Below are 24829 nucleotides of genomic sequence, written 5' to 3'. Positions count from 1 at the left end.
CCGTTTCCTTCATATCTCAGGAAAGAAGGTGGAAACTTGATATAAGGGTAAATAGACGATGCTGAATCGAATGCTAATTTTTGTGCTAATTTTTTTGAGGTGGAAAGTGCCGTTTTTGAGAAAAAGGATAAAAAAGGGTAAAATATAGCCTTATCTTAGAATCTAGACATTTAATCGAAAAAAGTTTCAAACAAAAGTTGTAGAGAATTGAAAAATACTAAAAAAATGTTCTATGAGTTATCTTCGTATTTTCAAAAATAAGCGAATAAAATTAGATTGAAGATGGGAAAAAAATTGTAAGAGTGGGAGAAAGCAAGCTTATCCCTCCGTCGCGTTTTACACGCGAGCGAGCTAGTATGCGTGAGAGCGTCCGTGTGTACTAATACACAAACGAAGGATCTTCGGCAATCTTCGGGACTCTCGGTCTTGAATGAAAGTGCGAGTGAGAGAACAAACCGATATTTCTCCCTTTCTATTTGTTTAGGCGATAACGAGTATTATTGCTTGGCCATCGATTGTTGAGCGTTCTGCATACGAGTGCGAGTGAGAAAGAAAACCGATATTTCTCTCTTTATATTTTTTCTTTCGGTAGCAAGAATTTTACGTCTTGGCCATCGAGCGTCAAGCGGTCTGTATATCTATATATATCCGCGTATAAGCGCGGCATTTTTAAATCGAATCTTGATGCTTATGGCACACCGTTTCTTTATTTATTGTCAAAAATAATGAACCTTGAGTTAAAAAAAGAAATAATTCATTTTAACAGGAACTATTATTATTTAGTGGAGAGTAAAAATAATGAATTAATTTTGTGTCTCGCCATAAAATTAATTAGAATAATTAATTGATATAAATTCTTTGCCTCACAAAAATTTATTTATATATCAAATTAAATACATATTTGAAAAAGAAGAATTTTATATCCACACATAAAATTAATTCAAGATATATATGAAAGGATATTCTAAAAACGTGGAATTTATTTTTTGTCTATAGATAATTTTAATTCATTTTTATTATGTTATAAGAAAACAGTAATGCATTCTGATTCATCTTCGAAATCTTAAGAATTGTACGAAAAAAATTGAGCAATTATCAAGTGGTACGCTAGCGTAAGTAGTAACGTCTTCGTTTCATGCATCGGTCGTTAACGTTCGATTCTTCGTGGGGGAATTATTTTTTTTATCAAGTTTTCACCTTCTTTCCTGAAATCGCGGCAATTGGCCCTTATTGACTGGACTAATATTGAATAATTTAAAAATATTATCTTAGTTACAATACTAAGAATTGAAATTATTCTTATAGAATAAAAACACATTTGATATTAATTAATAAAAACTACAATCTAATCATCATTAATATCAGTATACATACGCAAATAGCTTTTCCTTTTCCCATACATTTCCAGCTGACATATACTTTGGGATAAGCATGTCTGGATGAGAATCAAGGTGGATAAAAGTATTTCCATTAAATGGAAGGTGTCTAGATCCCATGCACCGATAAATGAATGGTAAGGCCTAATAAAAGAATAATTAAAAGCTATTTAATTATATTAACTATTAAAGAATTTCAGATAAATATATTCTTTACAGTAATTTTTATACACATATATTTACGCATCACTTAACATATTATTTAATGTTATATAATATTATAATTATGTTATACACGCATTTAAAAAAAAATAGGATTTAAAATGAACGAAAGTATATTATATAAACTTATAAAAATAATTATACATATTATTTTGTTTATAAAACTTAAAAATGATTAAAAAGAACTGCAACTTATAAAAATGAAAATTCGACTATCGAAATAATATCGAATTTCGATAGTTTGATAAATGAGCATGCGTGATGCTTGTAAATGGCTCGAGCTTAAAGCGCCCCTGGCGAGAGAAAGGAAAGACAGAAAGATTGAGAGTAACGAATCAAAACGTAAACAAAACAGAAGAGATGGATCAGTCAGAACGAATAGAGACGACGACGTCGACAGCATTTTTAGAGATCATACATACCTCATCATGATTTTCTACAATGTGGATCGGTACACTCGAAAAGTATCTAAGATGAGACATATTGAAGAATACTAGTAGAAACTAATAATTTTCAACTAACGACTAAAATTACCCGTACGTTAGAGAGAACTCGATACGACGTTTTCCGATTGATACGACACGACACACCCGCGAATACGATTACATAGACTCCCTCACGCGAAAGCACGTGGTCAACGACTGAAGTTGTGCTAGGCGGGAGCCTCAAACGATTATTTTGCGAATAAAGGAGGCACGCAACGGGTTCCTACCCTGAATTCTCTCACGAGACGAGTTTCGTAAGGTGGTGCCTTTTTTTTCCATTCCTCTTCTTCCATCTCACTCTTCCTCCTACCTCCCTTTAGATTCTCCCCACGTCGAAAAGATGCCTCAGAAACCTGATCTGCTTAAACTCACAACCGGCATACTTAAATGTACAAATATACGTAACAATCTTGCCTAATCCATTATTTGAAATGTGTGTATTGAAAATATGTCGTTAAAATATATATTAAATATAATAAATGTATTAAATATATATATTAAACCATCTAATCATTATTAAAAGGTAGCTTTTATTGCAGGAAGTATTATGAAGTTCTTATATTTTATATGTACCTAACTATAAACGTAATATTCTTCCTTATCCTAAAACGCTATAATACACATCTTTTACATTAATCTTTTAACTTAATAAAAATATATACGATTTGTAATTCCACAAAATTCAATTGAGAAAGATCAATTGAATTACGTAAGATCAAGTAGTACGGAATCGATGGTAAAAGGTTACATATGGCACACAGTACATGCATCTTATAAATGCATACCACATGACCTTTTACCGTCAACCATTTCGCATATCATTATATATTACGAATCGATTATAAATCAATCATTGGAAATCATGACCAAAAATAAGGTAACATTTAGTTTATAAGTACGTCTATTTATATTTATATGTATAAGTGCATCATTTGATTATCGCTATTCATCTTCAATATACTTCCCTAACATCTGAGATTGATAAATTTGTAAATGTAAATTATTAGTTTGGCTTCTAATAGATTTAAAAAATTCTTCAATATGTATTTCTTCTTTATAATCAGACTTAACAGAATTATTTAACCCATTTTGGCTAATTCTTGATTTGTAATAATTATTACTTGGAAAAGTTTGTTTTTGAAATCTATCATAAATTAAATTATAAGAAAAATTATTATCTACATAATAGTTATTAAAATAACAAGATTGAATCCAAGGATCTGTATTATGTTTGTAATCATAACTATTCCACTTATTAACATTGCAGTGAGAATAAACTTCATCAGATTTTGTATCAACTTCGCATTGTTTTCTATGGCAAATTGGTACCGTAGATTGTACATTAATATTAGAATTTTGTTTTGTATATAAAAATTGTTTAGAAATTAAGTTTTCAGAAGTATGCACCAGTTTTTTATGACTACTAATGGTTTCCACATCTACTTGTCCACTGTATGGTTCTGCCAATGGGACAAAAGTAGTTTGTATAAAATTTAAGTTTTTTTCTGAATTCGTAGATTTTTTTGTTGAGTGTTTCTTCTGTCTATAATTACATTTTGTTTTCTTATATACAATTGGAGTTGGTGCATTACAAACATTCAACGATAATCTATCTAGAAAATCAGTTTCATTACTTTCATTCGTTGCTTGTAGATTAGTATTACATTTTTGATCCTGTGTAACTGAATGGACTTCTATGCTAGAATTTGTATTTAACTTATTTAGCAGATTCATAGCATTCATTTGTTCATCAAGTTTCTTTATAGTTTCTTTTTGTTTGTGAATTGGATTTAATATAGAACTGTTCGTATGATTATGATTTATTAATTGAATACAACTATTTTCATGTATTGCGAGATACGAAGAATCTTCATTTGATTTAACTTCTTTTCTTTGATTTGTATTCCCTTGTTTTATAAAAACAAATAGATCATCAAAAGATATTTCATTTTGTTCTTTTATTTTTGTAATAAAATTATTATATTCACATCTCTCTCTATCAAAGACAGTAACGTGTTTTACCCACTCCATAATTCTTACTATAATATCTGGTTGTTTTTGTAAATATTGTAATGCATAACGATAATTCTCAATTTCTTTATCCGATATCATTAAATTTGGCATAAAAGTATGTTCTTTTATCGGATAGGAAAAGTAAGCTTCAAATTTTTGTCCAGATTTTCTATAACGACTTTTAAAATCTTCTATTTCTTTATACATATCCAGTAAGTTTAGATTTACATTTGATGAATATAAATAAGTATCATCAATTTCCTTATCAGTACGAAGTTCAGGATAAATACAAAGAAAAGCTTTCCTCTGTACTTGAAAAAAAGTTTTTAAAGCTGAACAATATTCTTTTCCTGTAATTTTATAAACAGATTCTGACATTTTTTCCATTGTTTTGTCTAATAAATAAATTTCAAAAATAAGTTGTTTATTCCATTCTGAGGCTATATTTAATATAGGATCATTGTCGTCATCACCGTTATGTACTATATCAGGTTTAGTTTGTTTTTGTAAACCTTCTGCATGTATTTGCAAATAGTTCAATAATTCTTTAATAAAAGGAACATCAATGTCTTCTGTATTTTCTGGTAATAATAACTCGGTACATAAAGCATTTTTCTTTTCTGTGAAATGGACTTGTTTTTCCTCATTTTCAAATAACAAATTATTGTCACTAATACTAATTTCAGTGTTAATTTTATTATTTGTCTGAGTAGTCATATTTGTAATATATTTCTTATTAAGTGTAAATTTCAAATATTCCATTATTTTATTATCACTATTATTTAATAATTTATCTTGCTCAACATTAGATAAATCAACTTTAAATTCAAAATCTTCGTTAAGTTTCTGTAATTCAGATAGATTATAGACATTATTTATTAATTTAAATGTGTATACATTTTCTTGGGGGGGTGATGTTTTAATACACGAAGTATCAATATTTGGTAATTCATTTTCCATTTTATTCTTCAAAGAATATTCATGTTCGTTCTTTTTTTTTATCTGTTGTGCAAATACTGAGTCAGTTAATGTATTGTCTTCTGATTGTGGTGTAGACATATGTTCAATAGACTTATTATTTTCACTTACTGAACTATTAATTATAACCTCATTTAATATATCGCTTTCATTGAAAGATAACTTCATATTATCTGAATTATTGCTACTATTCTGCAAAAATTCTTTGTTACTCTGAGATTTTTCGTTACATGTAAAAATCAAACCATTGTTTGAATCAAGTATACTATTGTCAATTTTTTCTTCATCTGTATCATGGGCAAAAATTTTATCGAATATTGCATAATCACAACTCCAAATATCATATGGATATTTTACAGGAAGTTTAGCAATGGAAAAATTATTTCCCCCAATATTTCTTAGTATATTCTTTAAAGACTGTAATTCACTTTCTGAAATAATTGTTATAGAAACTCCATGAGATCCATAACGACCACTTCTTCCAATTCTATGTAAATATGTAGCTGCGTCTCCAGGTATATCAAGATTGACAACTAAATTTACATTTTCAACATCAATACCTCTAGCAGTTAAATCAGTTGTTACCATTATCCTACACATCAATGTTTTTAATTTTTTAATAGCCTGTTGTCGCTTAATCATATCTTGATTTCCTCCTATGTAAGTAGCAGTAAAACCCAGTGAATTAATATTATTACAGACAGATTGTGCTCTGGAAATTTTGTAAAAAAAAGATTTATTAATATTATATAGTCCTTAAATCGGATCTATTATAATCAGAAAATGTAAAACATACCGTGATTGATAATTTGAAAATACTAAACATTGTTTAAATGGAATGTTATTAAAAATCTTGACCAGCTCTTTTACTTTTATCTGGACCTGAATAAACAAACAAAAATTCTTAGAATCTTTTATAAAAAAAAATATTACTAAATAATTATATAACAGTAGTGTAGACAAATATTAAATTAGAAATAACAATTTATAGTCACCTGTTTCATAGCATTTGGATGTGAGGGAACGACAGAAACAAATTGTTTTAAACCAAAAAGAATTAGTCCATCATTATCTGGAGATGTTAAGACTGGTGAAGACATATATATTTGAAGAAAAGATTCTAAATCTCCTAAATAAGTTGCACTTGATGCTATAACTTGTTTACTAGATGGTAATTTAGAAAATATGTAACTGAAATTATAAAATTCATAAGAATAAAAGCTGTGTTCAACATATACAATAAAGTAACAATATTCTACCTACTTGATATCTCTTTGAAAACTGTTTTCCATTAATTTATCTGCTTCATCAAGAACAAACAATCTGATATAGTCAGTTTTAAGTAATCCTTTCTCTATCAAATGTTTGACTCTACCTGGAGCACCAACTGCTATGTGACATTCCCGAAGTTTTTGTTTATCACCATCCAGAATCATTCCTCCAATAAAAGATTCAACTTTTAATCCTGAAAAAACTTGTAATTTTATTTAGAATTGAAACAAAATAAAGTAAATAAACAAAGATATTAACCTTGTAATTCAGAACCTATAGATGACAAAACTTCCGAAATTTGGATAGCTATTTCCCGCGTAGGTGCTAATATTAAAACTTGTATAGAAGGTATTTGAACATTTACCATTTCAAGAGCTACAGTACTAAATACTAATGTCTTTCCAGTTCCAGATTTTGCTTTCACTATTAAATCTACAATAATAATATAAAAATTATATTAACTTCTCAAATACGACAATTACTAGATTATTATTATACAAACGTACCAAAACCACAACGTCCCAATGGTATTGCTTTGAGTTGTATAGGTGATGGGCTTTGAAAACCACAATTAGATAAACCATTCAAAATATTTGGAGAAAGCCCCATTTGAGAGAAAGTTACGTCTTCCAGTATTTTTACATCTTTAGTGCGTGGTTTCTTTGTTACATCATGAGCAATAGCATGCAACATGTTTCTGCAATAACATAAAAAATATATATACAATGAAATACTAATAAATGATGTATAAAACATTAACTTAAGTTGTAAGGTTAGAACCAATTTTATATGATTATTTAATAAAAATTACATTAATATTTGAAAAATAATTAATATTAGCCAATAATATATTATAAACAAAGATTGTAATTATATCACTTTCTTCTAAAATTCATAAATAATTCATTCGTTTATTAATAACCGATTTCAACATTGTAACCTGTGTCACAAGCCGCAAACTTTTAATAATATATATATATATATATATATATATATATTTATATACGCATATATTTACATTATTTGATTTAATTATTCAATCACATATTAGTCATTTAAATTAATATAAAATTATCTGAATTATATTTATACATAGAAGGTACGTACATAAGATTATATATCCGTACACAATTATGTCGAGTTGAAAATACAAAACTGAATCAAATTGAAAATTCTCTGTGCGCCAATGAATGTACCAATCTAAAATCTTTAAATCATAATTCAACGTCTCCTGCGCCAGTGAATGCATCAATCCAAAATCTTCCAATCATAAATTAAAGTACAATTTATTAGTATGGATGAAAACATAACCTTATATTTCAAACAGTCATTTGTAAATGCACCATTTTCTTTTGGACCTACATTCAAAAGTGATGGTATAATGGCGACATGTTGATTGAACAGAACATAAATAATTACGTTGTTTTACAATTAAGTTGACTTAAAATTAAAAAAGCATATATATTTCATTATTTTTATTTGTCAAATATAATTAAAATGGGACGCCGTTCAATTAATACCACGAAAAGTGGTAAATACATGAATCCCACTGATCAAGCACGTTAGTATTGTTCATAACCAAATTTATAAATAATACATTTTTATTTTAAATCAAAGGAAATTGATGATTCTGTATATTTGTATATTTTAGGTAAAGAAGCTCGTAAAAAAGAATTGAAGAAAAATAAAAAACAAAGACAATTGGTACGAGCTGCTGTTTTGAAAGGCAAAGATCCTACTCAAATAATTGAAGAAATGGAAAAAATAGATCAAATGGGTTAGTATTAAGCAATAATTAGCAATAATAAACTTTCTAAAATAGTGAGATAATATGAATATTTATTATCCTCTTAGAATACAATGTTATGCAGCCACCACCTTTAAATGAAAAAGTTTTAAAAGACAAACGAAAAAAACTTAAGGAAACCTTAGACCGTGTTTTAAAAATGTATGTAAGTATAAAATTATTATATATATTTTATAGTTTAAATTGGTAAGTTGAAAATATGAGATTTTTAATGGCCGTAGAAATTGATTTATAATTATTATATCTTTATAGTACATTTACTTTTTTTATAGGCAAAAGATGATCAAGAAAAGTGGACGGAATTAAAAGAACAATTAATACAATATGAACGTAGAAGAATAGATTTAGTGTCATATTTTGAAGCTGTAAGACATGCACAGCAAGTACAGGTTGATGAAATTCCATTACCATCTGCAGCTAGTGATATATCTCGAATTTATCCAGGTTCGAAGCAAATTTTATTTTATTTTTTATTTTACATTATAGAAATTTTCTTAACGTTACAAACATTATTTCAGGCTCGTTAACATCACAAATTCCATTACCAGACATGCCACAACCTCCTGCACATATGTATCCACCACATCCACATTATATACCACAACATCATCCACTTATGAATATACCAATACCGCCAAGTATTTTAAAAAAAACTAGTGCATATGCCACAGCTCCAACAATACCTACAATGGCGCCAAATAAAGAACCACCAGGTGTTCCACCTTTTCCACCGCCTGATCTTTCAAGCGATGATGAAGATGTTACAGAAAAGGTATAATACTATATATTTATTATTACAATAAGTTAATATTTTTCAATTAATTTCTTGATTATAGACTTGATTAATTTTGTGACTTTTATATATACAATATATAGAATAAAGATGCACCAGCAAAATCAAGAACAATACGTTTTGCGGATGATAGAGATGATAACAAACAAGATTCTGATAAAGAAAAAGATTTGGAGAAAGATAAAGATAAAGATAGAGAAATGGCAAAGGTTAAACCAACTAGCTTGCAACAAAAAATGTTGGCCATGGCAGGTCAAGATATCGATCAATTTATGCGTGAAATGGAAGTTGTTCATAAAAAGCGAGAAACTGAACGTGCTCAAGACTTAAATGCTCGTTTATCATTGCTTGAAGCAGAAAATGAACCTAATTCTAAATCCAATAATAAATCTAACAACAAAGCAGAAGATGAAGAACTGGAGCCTCCAGGAGCATCTGAGCATTCTTCAGGACATAATCAACATACATCTCATTCTCACACACAACACACACAGCAACATAATTTACCTCATATGAATCTTCCACCACCTCCACTTCTATACAGGCCACCACCTCCACCATTACATCTTCGAATGCCTCCACCACCACCACCTCGTATCGGACTTCGTCTTCCACCTGGTAATACATAATTATTATATTATATGTTCAATTTAATTACAAATAATCGTATATAATTTCATTATTAATAAATTAATTATATACAAAATATTTGGTACAGGCCCTCCACCTGGATTGCCTAGAATGTTACGACCTGGTCCACCGAGTATGCCTAGAATGCCACCACCACAGATGCAAATGCCTAGTTTATCTAATATTTCAAATATAGGAAACGCTCAGATGCAAACACAATCAGGAACAGGATCACAATCTAAGACTCCTAATGTACTATCTGCTGCTCCTCAATTAATTAACAGAAAGGATAAAGATGGGAAGAATACAACAACTATTGAAGCGAAGCCTCAAATTCGAAATTTAGCTGCAGATGTTACAAGATTTTTGCCAACATCGTTGCGAGTAAAACGAGATGATAAAAGAAAACCAAGCAACATATCTAGACTGTCAGAAAGATTACCAGAAACTCAACCACTTCGGACAACACAACCTAAAACAAAAGATGATGCATATATGCAGTTTATGCAAGAAATGGAGGGTTTACTATGAGCAAAAAAAATTAATATTAGTACTATGACTAAGATGATACATAGAGAATTTTTGTATTATATAAAAACATTACATAGCTTTATATAAATTCTGTAATTATGAATTGCATTTTGCACCATATGTATGGCACTTTTATTGTATAAATGTATAAGAGTTTTTTTTTAGGAATACCATACGTTGTGATATTTTAAAATGCAGATATTTAAATTATTTTTCAATTGATTTATAATATTTTGTCCCAATATTATTCTACAGCTAGAAAAACAATTTTATGACGTATAAGTTGTAAAATAAAAATATTAATGCAACTTTTTATTAACAAAAACAACTTTAAATATTCAAATGATTTTATAATTATTTACCTAATATATCGCTTGCGATGTGTTTACAGGAAACTAAAAGTACTTTTTATAATTAAATGTGTTGTGTTCCTTGTGTCTTCAACGCGAATAAATTGAAAATACCTAAAACATCAAATTATTACATAGATTATTTCATAAGAGAAATAAAAAGAAAATACGATCTATAACACTTCTTTTATTTAATTGACATCTTTTTTTAGATGTTGGCAAGGACTTCATACCCTTAATAAATTCTTTTATTCGATTTAAGTGATCAAAAGCTCATTTGAAAAATAAATGTTATTTACATGAGATGATAACTTTGACTAACTCTGATATTTAAAAAAAAATATTATTCTCTTCACAAATTTATGGTGTAGAAATGGTGTAGAATGGAGTAGAAATTATGGTGTAGAATGGAGTAGAAATTATGGTGTACAAATTAGTAGATGTAGAAATTTATTCGGTGCCTTGATATTAAACTCATTGCCTCAAAATCACCTTTTTTTTTTCGTTACTGAATTCGTTAATTATCTGAAGGGTAGACCAAAGTTATCAAAAATAACGGAAACTGTTTTAAAGAATGACAGATGTATAATTACTTTATAAATAAATATTAAATTTTTTTAAAAGGCACCGAATTAATTACTACATCTAATAACTCTAAGAAAATATCAAATAATCATCACATGTAAAAAAATCTTTATTTTTCAAGTAGTCCTTTAATTACTAAAATCGGACGAAATTACGATCGAGGAAATTCACGATATAAATCCTTGCAAATGCCTAAATATTGAAATGTTTAAATATTGTAACATTTAGTTTCACATTTCGCACATGCGCATTGTTCAAAATTCATATTTCCTATTCTCAAAAGTGGTAGGGGTGACTTCATAGCGTCATTTCCTTGTTCATGATTAAGTGGCAGGCGTGCTGAATATCACTGTAACATTTAACGAAAAAATTACATTGTTTTATATATATTTAAAAAGTACTAAATGATACCATAGTTATTGGAGTGTTAAAAGTTTAATAATTAATAACATTTAAGACAATTCTACTATTTTATTAAGAAGATAAAAATGTTTACAAGAAACAGACTAAATCAGGGCTATCCCAGCGGTAAGAACACACACACACAAAAAGTAACAAAAATTTATTTTTATATTTAAGATATATAAAAACGTTAATAACAAATAAATTTGTATATATACATATGATTATTTATAAACAGAAACAAATATTTATTAATACATATTGAAATCCATTATAATAAAAGATCAATATTATTGATTATATCCTTCTCTTTTTTTTAATATTATTTGTATTTTTCTCTTTCTCTTCTTTTTTTTCTTTTCTTTTATTCGTAAAACTTAGTTATGATTACCTAGAATGACTTGTTGGTTTACATAAAGATCTCATACTTATTTATTAAATATTATTGCTGAAAAACAATATATTTTCCTAGATGACACAATAATTTGATCATACGATTTATTTTGATTTAAAAAACATAAATTGTATTATTCCTACTATATAACGTTTCTTATAAAACACAATAAAAGTATATTTATACATATGTTACAGCAAGAACACAAAATCCTAATAATCAGGCTCCTTTCCAGAATCAAAATTCTGTAAGTTTCCTCTTATTTATTAATATATACTTTTATATTACATTATTTATGGGCATAAAAGTTTTATTAATACCAAATCTTTTACTATATCAAAATTAAATAGAATATCCCAAATATAACACAAAATATGCAATATATTTAAATTTTCACATATATAGATGTATTAAAATGTACCATTTGTTGTTTCCAAAGTTGTATCCATTTGCATGTACTAATTAGTGGTCCCTACTTTCCCCTCTCCTGCAACGCAGGTACTAGTAGCTATACAACAATACCGAGGAAGTGCGGTCGGCCAGGGGCTAGATCGTCTGTTACCCACATAGCATAGCCTGTCATAGGCCATAGGCCGTTGTCTTAATAATTTGTACTGAACTCATGTCTGAGCAAATTGAATTGTTTTAACATCATTAAATCATCAATAATAAGCTATGATTTATATATTTTATATATTTTTTATTTAAACAGTACTCCTTAAACTCTTAATGTAGATTTTCTTCTTTTTATATTTTTTTTGTATCATATAACATACATAGAATATATTCTGAAAGATAGATTATAATTTATCACATACATCACTACTTACAATTATACATTATTATTTTTAATATTACTTTTTAAATTACTTTATAATAACCAATATATTTTAACTTAGCTGAGTCATGAGTAAGGAAACATTGGCTATGGTCAAAGGTAACTTGGCAGGTAAGAGCTATGGGGGTAGCAATAGATTGCTTTTAAGTACATATGCGATGCTAGACCTTGGTGGGATAGCACAACCGTAGAGGTTCCTTGTGTAGCGGCGACCCACCCTATATTTTACAGTTTAGTCAGCAAGGGAATTATCAGTTTCCACAACCAATTGGAAATCAACAAGCTATTTACAAACAAGGAAATATGCAAACTTCACAACCGTTTAAAACTCAGCAACAAGTACAGATACAACAAACTAATATGACAAGACAACAATTGAAATCTCAATTAATGCAGCACCAACAGCAACATATCCAGCAACAGCAGCATATGCAACAACAGCAGCAGCAACATATGCAACAGCAGCAACAACAACAACAGCAGCAGCAGCAGCAGCAGCATGTACAGCAACAACAGCATATGCAGCAGCAGCAGCAGCAACCACCTTCACAACTACCATCATCTAATACGCAAACACCACAGCGCCTAAAACCGATACTTAAACAGGGATCGAGTACTAGTCTTATTGTACACAACATATCTGGCACTTCTCAACAATCTGCTTCTACATCTAAAAGTGTGTCATCATTGATTATCTCAGATACAGTTGGCAATAGTACCATTGATGCAAATGTTGATGTCAAAGCTGAAAATGCAGATTCTGATCCATTAGAACCAAGATGGAGACGTAAAGTACCTGGATGTAAGTATTATGTGTGTACATATGTAATATTTCCTGTAGAATGTTGTATATTTTATTATATCAATATGATGACAAATGCTGCGCAAATTTGAAGATGTTTAGCTTTTGCTCGGTCATTTACTCCTTGAGCTAAGCCACTCAAACAACAATGTGAATCAGTGTACTGATAAAGTTAAAAACTATATACTGCTAATTAATATTATATTTTATCCTTTTCTCTATTCACTAATAAAATTGTATTTATAGTTAAGGTAAACAAAAAATTGAAACGTCTTCGATTAAATCAACGTTTAAGAAAAACTCTTCAGCCAAAAAATGCTATTATGGTTCTTAATGAAATGAAAGCTGGAGTGCAATTTACATTTCCTGAAACGCAAGGAACTTTGCCAAATGCTCTTTATCTTGTTCATGCAGAGGTAAAAAACGTGAATTGTTCATAATGAATATTTATTTTATATATTTGTTCTGAATAAATATTATATATATAATTGGTAGCTTGATGGAAAAACATATGTTGGTCAAGGATTATCTAAACCACTTGCACGTCAAAATGCTGCTGAAAATGCTTTAAAAGCATTATTACTTGAAAAAATGACAGCAGCTAGTATGAAAGCACGTATGGATGCTGAAACAGATGGACAAGCAAGTCAATCTTTAGAACATACATTGTCTACAAAAGATGAGAATACAGAAGATGGACAAATGGCAGTGGATGCTAATGTTGATGAAAGCGAAGAAGTTCCATGGAGCTCATTAGCAAGTTTTGCACTTTATAAACTTTTTCTGGAATGGCATAATCAAGGAACATCAGTACCAGTACCAAGACCAGGATTGCCTTCTCCGCTAAAAGGATCAAAGAAAATAATTGCTAGTGCAAATAAAGTTACTGTTCAAAAGGAACTTCCACCAAATGCAGCCACTATACATCCTGTCATGTTATTAAATCAAATGAAACCAGGATTAACATATGTAGAAGTAAGCCGTCTTGGAAATCCACCTACTATAATGTTTACATTAGCTGTAGAAATTGATGGTATCAGCTATTCTGGTTCAGGTATGTAAAAATAATAAATTTAATAAATACAAAGTAACCGATTTTATATGTCATGTCAAATTTATTTATAAATATGTACTTAGAATATATATTTCTTCCATTGCAGCAAGAAATAAGAAGGATGCTAAAAAAATAGCAGCAAAAGCAGCATTATTATCTTTATATGGATTAAACTATCCTGAAGAAATTAAAGTTGATCGTTCAGATGATGTTAAGAGTGCGTGAAGTAATGTTTACACATTAATTACAATATATTTCTTCAATATATGTACCGCCATTGCTCTTCTTTTATTTTCTTTGTCCAAATAAATGTTTACAATATATGCTACAAATTATAATTATTAGATTATTATACAGAAATGATGAAAATAATCGCACACACACACACACACACACACATGTGTAAAGTTAAATTATTTATATTTATGAATGTATAGATTCAGAAATATTTTGTAATAATCTATAAGCTATATGAAAAACAAAAAACATATTTTAGAAGGTAATAATTCTCATCCAACTATGTATAATATAACACAAATTGTAAAAGAAATGAAACAGTTTTAGATAAATATATTGTATTTGCACTTATGTCTTATCAAATATTCGGAAAATCTTTTAAGGTAAAAAAACATACCACTCAAACAATTTTCGACATTTTGCCGATATATAACGATTAATATAACGATTCTATAACTGCATATTCAGAAGAAAGCATACATTTTGTTTATATTTTTATTCATAAGGTTTGTGAATGTAATTTATTGTTACATGTATTTGTTCTATATGACTTAAAATTTATTTTTATTAAATACTTTATAATATAAATATACTATAAATCCACACTTTATTTATAAATAAATTAATAACTAGTATTAAACATATTATTACGATACTTACCTGTAATAAATTATAATATAATATATATTTATATATGTATATAATATATACATAATAATGGTTATATATGGTATTATTTCTAATTAAAATAATTATGATTTTATATAAATATGCTTACTCACTTTGTTGTACAATTAAGCATATATTTTAATTTCGACATTGTGAATGGTTACCATGGAAACAGAGTAGTACACAAAAATTGTCTTCAGGGACATGATACAGCAATATAGAAAAATTAAAAATTGTATTGTGGTGGAAAATATAAATAATTATGCAAGCTTTAAAGTTAGTTGTAATTGGACCATTGGAGGTAAGATTTAACGAATTAATAATGTTAATAAATATGAATACTTAAATAAATCTTTTTGATTTAATAATTTTAAATAACAAAATAGCATACATTTAAATATAAATCGTTCTTTAATTATTTAAAAAAAAAATAATATTTTTTAGAGTGGTAAAACCACAATATCAAATTTTCTTGCTGATGCTTCAGAAATTCCTAACTATTATCATCCAACATATGGTGTAAGAATATTGGAAGCAGAAGCACAAGGAATTATAGTAAATAATAAAACTGTTTCAAAAGATATTGAAATATGGGATTGCAGTGGTGATTATAAGTATGTAAGTTAGACATACAGTATGTTTTAAATGTATTATTAGATTATGTATTCTTCTGATTTATTCATATTACAGATTTAAAACTTGTTGGCCCGCTATAAAGAAAGATTTACATGGTGTGATGTTAATATATAGTAGAAGAAAACAAAATTGTTTAAAAGAAATGCAGGACTTCTATGATTATTTTGTTACGCAAACTAAATTAGGTCCTGACATGTGTGTAATATTTTGTTACGATCCAGATAAAACTCAATCAGAATTATCAAAATCAATTTGTAAGTGAAAAAATAAGACAAATTAATGACTAATTGTAATTTGAAAAAAAAGATAATTTATTTATTTATATAGCATCCGCGTTTCCCAAAGTATCACATGTTAGATGTGACATAGAAGAAAGTGGTAATAAATTACAGGCCGACTTTCGTTCATTTTTAAGCTCACTCATGACTAAAATGCAAGACCATGTGGATCAAGAAGAAAAAACGATATTAACAAATAACATTTTATTTGTTAAATAATTATTATATTAATTTAGTAAAATATAATATACGTAAATATATCGTAACAAAATCTATAATGTAGTTAAATTTTATTTTCAGCATGTGAAAAATTTGTGTATAAGAAAAAAAATAAGAGTTAAAAAGAAAAGAATAAATTTAGAAACTAAAATTAAACATATATATTATCCCCCTTTTTATTGTTCAAAACGTCGCTATATTAATAGCTTACATATGGTGATATATAATCTGTTAATTCATCCCATGCATTTTGTACTTGTTCTTTTGTAAAATCATAATCCCACAATGTACAAAAAACAACATTAGCTTCTTTAATTAGATCTACATTACTTGGTTGCATTTTTATTCTTTTTTCTGCTTCATCCTCTGATAAATCATTTCTTCTTACAATTCTTTTAATGGCCTATACATTTAATATATTTATCATTTTTCAATAAGACACATATGTTTATTATTAATAATATACATACATATATATATATATATATAATATTGAACAAACCTCTTCTGGTGGAATAATGCAAGTCCAAATTTCATGACATTCATTCTGCCAATTAGCTTGTATCAAAACTGCTGCTTCCATTAAAATTATATTATATCCTTCACTATATAAATGTTGTATCTTCTCTTTAGCCTTTTCCAAAATTATAGGCCACATTGATTTATTTAGTTTATCTAATTCTTTCTAAATGTAACAAAAAATTATCAAATAATTAAACAAAATAATAGGAATAGAGACTTGTCATCGCACAAATTATATATATAAATTTACCTTATCGTTAAATACAATATTTCCAAGCACTTTTCTATTAATAAAGCCATTTGCATCAACTATTTTTCTACCAAATTGTGAAACAACTATTTCAAAACCTTTGGTTTTAGGAAGATACAATTCATGTGCAATTTTATCACAATTCACAAATCCAGCACCAAGTTTTACTAATTCCTCAGCAACTGATGATTTGCCACTTGCTATACCACCAACTAATCCAATAATATAAGGTTTAAGTGTTTTATTTTCGTTTATCTGAAAAATTATTAATAATATTAATAAAAACAAATAAAGAAGTCTAGTATCAAGTAAATACATACAACATTTCCTAATCTTGTACCAAGTAATCTCATTCTTTGATTACTAGAACTAATTTTACTTTCTTCGCGTTCCTTACGATTTTCATCAAATAATAATTTTACTTCATGAATAACCAGTTCATTTAAATTTTTCTGTAACCGCAAAGAATTAACTTTATCTCCACCTCGTTTAGTTTCTTCACTAACTACTAACATTTCCATGGTAGGGTCCTTTTTAGTTGGACCATACATATCATTAATGGGAACAATATCATACGAAACCAATGGATCTACATCTTCTAAAAACTCTTTTACTTTCGATATTCTTTTAGAACATGGTTCTATTAACTCCCACAGCAATTTTCCTAAAATCATTGTTAGTTGGTTGTTAGTCATGACTAAATATAACTGAAAACATTACCTTAATAGTAAAATTTCTAACCAGTTAACATGTTTGTATCCGTTATGCCAACTGTAAGTTTCTCTTCAGAATATAAAACAGCTTCACTTAAAAAGATTTTATGTCCATTATGTAAACGATCAAATGTACCACCCAAAACAACACTTTTATACATTTTCTGTATACTTGTACATTGACCAACGTTGCTATGTGTTTCATCTTCCTTTTTAGCAGCAAATGTTAAATAATTGCATTCACGTGATACATTAACAATACAGTTTTGTATAAAAATATCAATTGTCTTAGAGTTAATAATTTTATCAAAAATGACTATTTCCACCGGATTTTTTGTATTTATAACAGCAAAAGTAGGATCTTTTAAACGTGATAATAAGATTCGTATATCTAGTCTATAACACATTTGAGAAGCTACTTTATAAATATTAGCAACGGTTTCTGCATAATAAGGTAATTTATGTAATTTAAGAGTACAATTTTCTGGTGGAAATAAATGTTGTTCTGGCAAGTATTGAATATATAATGTCTTTAAAATATGTTTATTAACAAATGTTAATAACAGCGAAATCCTATTGGGATTAGTTAAAATTAACAGACCAGTATTTAACATATTTAAATATAAATCTAACCTTTCTTTAATAGAATTACACCAGAAAAAGATTATATTTAAAATAATGCTTGTTTAAAGTTGAATATGGCGATTATTTAAAATATACTACAAATTTAACTAATTGAAAGGAATGTATTTAGAATTCGAAAGTTATTCTCGCGTTATGATTAGATAAATGAAACAATCGACTGAGGTCATATGTAAGATATATACATATGTATATACTATGACTGTGACTAATATAAACAACCATACAAAGAGGTTAGTTTTTAAATGACTTGTATAAATACATAATGTAAATTTTTATTACATCTACTTATTGTTAGTGGACTTTGGCACTTCATCATTAAATAGATTACATATAACATTTATGTAAGTAATTTATTCTAAATTAGAAATTATGAATTAATTGAGTTTACAACAAATTGTGAAATTATTGTATTTCATATCATTAAATGAAAAATTAAAACATCAAATAATAAAAACAAATTAATAATTCACTGTGTAAATTATCAAATTATATATTTCATTTAATTGATTGTTACTGTAAATTATACAGTATATGAAATTTCATAGATTTGAATAACTTCTTGAGAGTTTCGTTGTTCTACTATTCAATAAAATCCATTTTGCTAAAAGCTTGTTATGATTATTTAAAGCTGCATTCATAAAAATATCATAGTGTACATTTGATATATCTAAATAACAACCTGTGATAAAAAAAAAACAATAAAAGAAATTAGATTTAATTTATAATAAAATATATAAAACTGTAATTGCACATAAATTGTAAATATGAATTATTTATAATTTTCTACAAACCTATTTCACAAAGAATATTTAAGCAAGTAAAATCATTATTGCTAGGATTATTAAGGAAAAAGTGTAATGCCATACAAATAGCATTTTCACCGGTACAAGTTGTAAGAAAAGGATTAGCACCTATATATAATATAAATTTTTCATTAATTCTCTCTCTCTCTCTCTCTCTCTCTCTCTCTCTCTCTTGATGTTAAATACAATTACCAAATACCCATTTTAATATATATCTAATATTGTAAAATTTACCTTTCGCAAGCATATATTCGATCAAACAAGTATTTCCATGAAAGCACACTTTGTGAAATGGTGTATATCCGTTAGGTTCATGTGGAATATTAATTAAATAGGGACAGTAACTAATTAAATAAATACACCTAAGTGCATATGCTTTCATATAGCATTTCTAATAATAACATTAATATAAATCTATTATTAGTATTAGAAGGTAATAAAAAGTTTAAAATAATTCTTAAATTCTTTAAATAAAACTTATATATATATATATATATATATATATACATCGGCTGCTTCATGTAATTGTAACAATATTTTTCTATGACTCATTGAATCAACAATTGTTTGATTTAGTGTATATTGATTAAAGAAGTGTTTCTTTTCGGGTTTTTCAGAAGGCATAATAACAGGTTTTGATATATAATATTTTCCTACAGAACCATTTAAAATATTGTTTTAAAAATAAAATAGTAAAAAATTTATATGAAATTAAATACATTTAGTACTAAGACTTTTCATTTACGTCTTTATGGAATGCATACTTTTAATGCATTTATGCATATAAAAACTGATAACAATAATGAGTAAAACTATTGCTATTTGTATTTTATTTATATCCATGATTTTAATTCAATATTATTAGTTTTTAGATCTTTATTGAAGAAATATATTTTAATGTATTAAATTATTATTATATTATTATTTTATGCTTTTTTAGTACATATATTTTTATATTTTTAAATCTTTTTAAATCTTTAAGTTCTGTTATTTGATTGGTCATGTTTTAAAATTTAATCTATTTGTAACAAAGCTTGTAATTGGTTAAGACTTGATAATCAATAACAATTAAGTAATTATAATTATTATCTTAATAAGACTTTTTATTATTTATTAAACAGATATATACGTGAAATATGTAGAATTTATTAAATATAAATACGATTTAGTAAAAACGTAATATTAAATGATATGATTAATCATATCATTTATTTTTATTCTAAATATTAACCAATCAGCGTTAACTGTTATATATTTTTGACCAATCGTGATCGATGTATTCCAATCATATGTGCATATTATTGCGCGTAAAATTTTGAAATAATGATTATAAAAGTTTCAATAAGAGATTGATTGTATTATAATACAATTACATGATTTATAATATTTTAAAGGGATGTATCATTTAATTAAGAACTTGGGAATACTTTGGTGTCATTGAAATGTTTTAAATTACCTACTTGGCTATTAGTAAAATAATCAATAGCAACAGTGATTCTTATACAAGATTCGTGATTATACCTTTGTCAAGGACTTTCTATTACAATCTCTATAATAATTTTTAATGATTTGTGCCATAATTTGGGAAGCATGAAATGCATAAAAAGACAATTAAACGGAATGTGTACGTTTGTGCTTTAGATTTCAAGAATTTTAATTAGTGCGAATGTATAAATTAAATTTATTGATATAATAATTTTATAAATTAATTTTTTACAACTTATAATATATAATTGTAAAATAATTAATATTAATCTGTTAAAGTGTTGCTTTCAATTGATTTAAAAAGATAAAAAGAATATACTTTTTATTTATAGGTTTAGTTCAACAACACAGAAGATAAAAGCACCTCAACATTTATTAAGACTACGAGACGATGAATCTTATGAACATGAGTTACGTGGAACACCATTACCAGACTTACAAAGAAAAGAATTTTCTAAGAGAATTACTAGTCCAACAAGTTCGGATCGAGCTAGTATCTCAACGTCTATGTCATGGCCTGAGGAAATGGAAAATGTTGCAACTGAGAAATTACTTCAACAATGGGATGCAATTGAAAGGGTTCTTTATAATGAAACTGATAATTTGTCCAATAATGAAGTTTTTGAAGAATGTATGCAATGGAAAATACAAATACCACATCTGAGAGTTATTGGAAAAGGATTACTTGATGAAAATATTAGTAAATCTGCAGATTGTAGCACAGATAATAGAGAAGTACATAAACCGTTCGATTATAGTGATAGTCTAAAACTATCTATTGATCAGGCAGCAAAGGTATGCATATATATGTGTGTGTTTATATTTCTAACAATAATATATTTAGAATCTCATATTTCTTCTTAAATTAAAGTATTATTCTAAATGAAAATGTTATTTTGAAGACAATTGTTTACAGAATACCAATGAATCTTTAAAAAATCAGCAATATAAACAATCAAAAGAAGAAGTATTTAATATTATCTCGGAATACATAAATTCTCAATTATTTCCAAATAAAAACGATGATATGGACACATTAGATAGTAAACTAGATAAAGTATTAAAAATTACTCCTGCATCTATGTGTAGGAATAGAACATTTACAAAAAGTTCTAAATCTACTAGATCGGGTGATCAAATTTTGTATCGTGAAGATTTTGAAGATGATTCTTCGGATTTCTATAATGTGAAACAACATGATCTGAGTAGTTTGGACAAATCAAAATCTGAAACTATTACAAGGAGTAAACGTTTCCCTCAAAGGTATATTTAAATAAATACAAATATTTATGACACAATTTATATGTTTATATGTATTGTATTTAAATAAATTTATATTAACAGGAGAAAAAAACATTCCATTTCTGCGAGTAAAATAAAAGGTTTACAAAAAGTGGAAAATGATGTAAATGATGAAAGGGAAAGACTATATACTCCACAACAAAACAGAAATAAACTCGGTACTGTTTTCAATGAAAAGATTGTTGTTAGCCCTGTGCCTTTTGCTGTATCAACTAGAGAAAGTTTTTCTACTTTAAAAACTATTCCCATTAGATTCATGGAACAAGCTTTAGAAATCTCAACTTCTCAAGGTGAAAATAAATGATTTTAATGTAGAGTATTATAAAATATACGATAATAGTAGATTATAATATACGATAATATCTTGTTATAGGATCTGCTAGAAATTCATTTTCTAACGTTAAACCATTATGGAAGTCAAACAGTATTAGAATGCCGAATAATCATTCTGCTTGGCAAACCCCTGTATCTCCAGCTGTGTGGCCGAAAAATCTTAGACTTGCTCCTATAGATACTTCAAGGCTTCCCAGCAGCAAAAATAGGTATATTAATGAATTGCATCGCATAATATAATAATAATAATTAATTAAAATAATATTAAATATTAATATTATTTTATATATATAATTTAATATTTTATTTAATATTTAATATAAATAACAAAATATTATTATTATTATTATTATTATTATTATTATTATTATTATTATTATTATTATTATTATTATTATTATTTATTATAGATCATTGTCATTGGCTGAATCACCAGTTGTGTTACAGCGCAGTGTAAAACCTTTAAGTCCTATTTCACATGCAATAATGCCCTCTACTGCAAAAATTATACGCGATAAAAATAATGATATTCTAGAAATTCAAGGTAAGCATATTACTACAGGACAAGCTCCAAAATCAGCTTTATTTACAAGTAATTGGGATTACAGTCCTAGAAACATTTTAAGTAGGAAAAAGAATTTTTTACTCAAAAATAAAAAATAATATTTAATATACGGTTGATAGTATATATTGCTTATAATGTGAATTATAAAATATGCTTCTATTATTTCGAAATGTTTAGTTTTATATATATAATAAGATTCGTAAGATATTATATATATGTAGCTTTATCAATATCTGAAGAGTTTAACTATGGGACCATAAAATTGAAGAAGATTTATTAAAATTCTATTTATATAATTTCATTTAAATAATTAATTAGATATTCTCACAATGCAAGAATATTTTATTGTATAATATGATGCGCATATCACATTATGTATCCTTATAAGAATTAGGAATTCTTTTTAATATGAATTTTTTTTGTTAATATTAAAATTATTTTATAACATTATTATATTATACAAGGTGTGCACACTTTTTATTTTATCTTGAATACAATATAAAATGTAGTATAATGGGTAACATAGAACTATTTATAATATTTAATGTTTTTAACATAATAGTATAAAATAATATTTTTATTGATATTATATATGTAGTATATGTGTATTTTAAATACTGTTGTTCATTAATTAACTGTATCGTAACGATGTCTACCTCACTCGATGTCTATTAATTATATAGATATGTAATATACATGTTTTTGTGAGTAATTAAATATATTTTTATAATTGCACATTGTTGTACGTAAAAACACGTATATTGTAAATAGATGAAGTATTTCAATGTATGATTATTGCTTACTTTTTGGTAAATGTGTAATTTTTTTTCTTAGAATCTGTTATTTATGATATTTATAAATGTATATATACATTGTTATATAAAATGTCTTTTGAAAAATAAATAGGAAAATGATAATTATAATATTATCATTTTGATACATTAAAAAATACGAAATCTATGATCAAATAAATTAGAATAAAAAGCAATTAAATTTTATGCGAATGATTATCTTCTTGAATATCATAAAAGTCGTACAAAGTATATATATAATGCTATAAAACTACATGAAAAAATAATTATCACTAAATTAATACTGGTAAATTTATTTTCAATTAATTGAAAATTGCATTATTAATTTAACACAATCTCTACGCAGATGCAAATAAAATCATGTACGGAGAGATGGAGTAAAAGTGAGTACCAAGTGCGCAGGTGTGGATTTCGGCATGGGGATGCTGTGACAATCTTACTGGATGGGCTTACCCTCTCAGTTGTACACGAACTTTCGAATAGAGAAGCTGTTGCGTCATTTCAAGCGTTTATATTTCGCGCCGATAAATCACGTCCGTTTACATTGGACGAATATTCCATGCGTCTTCCGGTCTCGTTTTACAAGTCAAATAATATACAATATTTGATTGTATAAATGATAATTATTGTTTACGCGTATATCATTGTTATATATTTTATTAATTATTATCGTTTATGATTTTTTGTAGAAATCATCAAGTCTTTTTATTTATTAAAAGTTTCATTTTTCAGTGCTTGGGTTCCATCTTAGTGATTCCTAACCTTTTGATTCGAATCACGTAGTAACGGATCGGCGGTACGTGATACAATTACGAAAAAATACAAGTT

General features: G+C 27.0%; 8 protein-coding genes across 16 annotated transcripts in view; 4 read left to right on the top strand and 4 right to left on the bottom strand.

Moving 5' to 3' along the window:
• LOC122521273 (UPF0489 protein C5orf22 homolog) overlaps window positions 1-2331 on the bottom strand; it is a 443816-nt gene extending 441485 nt beyond the window's left edge. Inside the window, exons 1-2 of the mRNA XM_043641860.1 lie at window positions 2021-2331; window positions 1375-1520 (exon numbers count right to left, since the gene is read on the bottom strand). Of these exons, the coding sequence (XP_043497795.1) occupies window positions 1375-1520; window positions 2021-2080 (206 nt within the window). The 5' untranslated portion in view covers window positions 2081-2331. The remainder of the gene's footprint in view (window positions 1-1374; window positions 1521-2020) is intronic.
• Window positions 2332-2367: 36 nt separating this feature from the next.
• On the bottom strand, window positions 2368-7597 carry LOC122521270 (MATH and LRR domain-containing protein PFE0570w-like). Of its 3 annotated transcripts, XM_043641857.1 has the most exons (8): window positions 7454-7597; window positions 6853-7043; window positions 6605-6778; window positions 6450-6539; window positions 6338-6374; window positions 6070-6265; window positions 5871-5956; window positions 2368-5786 (listed from the first exon to the last, which is right to left on the bottom strand). In XM_043641857.1, exons 2-8 carry the CDS (start codon window positions 7037-7039, stop codon window positions 3026-3028), a joined length of 3531 nt encoding a protein of 1176 aa, XP_043497792.1. In that variant the 5' UTR covers window positions 7040-7043; window positions 7454-7597; the 3' UTR covers window positions 2368-3025. The 3 variants fall into 3 exon arrangements, with proteins under 3 accessions (XP_043497792.1, XP_043497790.1, XP_043497791.1); XM_043641855.1 differs by having other exon boundaries at window positions 6338-6539; window positions 7454-7595; XM_043641856.1 differs by lacking the exon at window positions 7454-7597 and adding an exon at window positions 7158-7304 and having other exon boundaries at window positions 6338-6539.
• A 110-nt stretch (window positions 7598-7707) lies between these two features.
• LOC122521271 (WW domain-binding protein 11) lies at window positions 7708-10633 on the top strand. The gene is made up of 7 exons (XM_043641858.1): window positions 7708-7907; window positions 7998-8123; window positions 8201-8298; window positions 8426-8597; window positions 8672-8925; window positions 9030-9564; window positions 9665-10633. The coding sequence occupies exons 1-7, from the start codon at window positions 7844-7846 to the stop codon at window positions 10105-10107; spliced, it is 1692 nt and encodes a 563-aa protein (XP_043497793.1). The 5' UTR covers window positions 7708-7843; the 3' UTR covers window positions 10108-10633.
• A 712-nt stretch (window positions 10634-11345) lies between these two features.
• Window positions 11346-14864, top strand: LOC122521272 (serine/threonine-protein kinase pakD-like). The gene is made up of 6 exons (XM_043641859.1): window positions 11346-11570; window positions 12036-12085; window positions 12908-13478; window positions 13725-13894; window positions 13974-14532; window positions 14639-14864. Exons 1-6 carry the CDS (start codon window positions 11531-11533, stop codon window positions 14755-14757), a joined length of 1509 nt encoding a protein of 502 aa, XP_043497794.1. The 5' UTR covers window positions 11346-11530; the 3' UTR covers window positions 14758-14864.
• A 618-nt stretch (window positions 14865-15482) lies between these two features.
• On the top strand, window positions 15483-16710 carry LOC122521267 (intraflagellar transport protein 22 homolog). 2 transcript variants are annotated; one of them, XM_043641849.1, is made up of 4 exons: window positions 15483-15739; window positions 15883-16052; window positions 16129-16328; window positions 16402-16710. In XM_043641849.1, the coding sequence occupies exons 1-4, from the start codon at window positions 15701-15703 to the stop codon at window positions 16569-16571; spliced, it is 579 nt and encodes a 192-aa protein (XP_043497784.1). In that variant the 5' UTR covers window positions 15483-15700; the 3' UTR covers window positions 16572-16710. The 2 variants fall into 2 exon arrangements, with proteins under 2 accessions (XP_043497784.1, XP_043497783.1); XM_043641848.1 differs by having other exon boundaries at window positions 15926-16052; window positions 16402-16709.
• Window positions 16711-16722: 12 nt separating this feature from the next.
• Window positions 16723-18683, bottom strand: LOC122521264 (bifunctional coenzyme A synthase). The gene is made up of 5 exons (XM_043641842.1): window positions 18085-18683; window positions 17664-18007; window positions 17344-17598; window positions 17074-17256; window positions 16723-16974 (listed from the first exon to the last, which is right to left on the bottom strand). The coding sequence occupies exons 1-5, from the start codon at window positions 18668-18670 to the stop codon at window positions 16771-16773; spliced, it is 1572 nt and encodes a 523-aa protein (XP_043497777.1). The 5' UTR covers window positions 18671-18683; the 3' UTR covers window positions 16723-16770.
• A 7-nt stretch (window positions 18684-18690) lies between these two features.
• Window positions 18691-24807, top strand: LOC122521265. Of its 6 annotated transcripts, none has more exons than XR_006304713.1 (8): window positions 18691-18931; window positions 21322-21784; window positions 21906-22252; window positions 22334-22581; window positions 22665-22833; window positions 23035-23168; window positions 24348-24586; window positions 24734-24807. XR_006304713.1 is itself a non-coding variant. In XM_043641845.1 (7 exons), exons 1-7 carry the CDS (start codon window positions 18846-18848, stop codon window positions 24380-24382), a joined length of 1482 nt encoding a protein of 493 aa, XP_043497780.1. In that variant the 5' UTR covers window positions 18691-18845; the 3' UTR covers window positions 24383-24807. The 6 variants fall into 6 exon arrangements, 4 of the variants coding, with proteins under 4 accessions (XP_043497780.1, XP_043497778.1, XP_043497781.1 ...); XR_006304712.1 differs by having other exon boundaries at window positions 24348-24611; XM_043641845.1 differs by having other exon boundaries at window positions 24348-24807.
• LOC122521269 lies at window positions 19193-19917 on the bottom strand. The gene is made up of 3 exons (XM_043641854.1): window positions 19739-19917; window positions 19493-19612; window positions 19193-19380 (listed from the first exon to the last, which is right to left on the bottom strand). Exons 1-3 carry the CDS (start codon window positions 19884-19886, stop codon window positions 19241-19243), a joined length of 408 nt encoding a protein of 135 aa, XP_043497789.1. The 5' UTR covers window positions 19887-19917; the 3' UTR covers window positions 19193-19240.
• Window positions 24808-24829: the final 22 nt, after the last annotated feature.

This window comes from Polistes fuscatus, unplaced genomic scaffold, assembly GCF_010416935.1.
Source record: "Polistes fuscatus isolate 324 unplaced genomic scaffold, CU_Pfus_HIC Scaffold4, whole genome shotgun sequence".
NCBI lineage: Eukaryota > Metazoa > Arthropoda > Insecta > Hymenoptera > Vespidae > Polistes > Polistes fuscatus.
The sequence above is the reverse complement of the archived record's forward strand: the minus strand, read 5'-3'. Positions and strand labels throughout refer to the sequence as shown.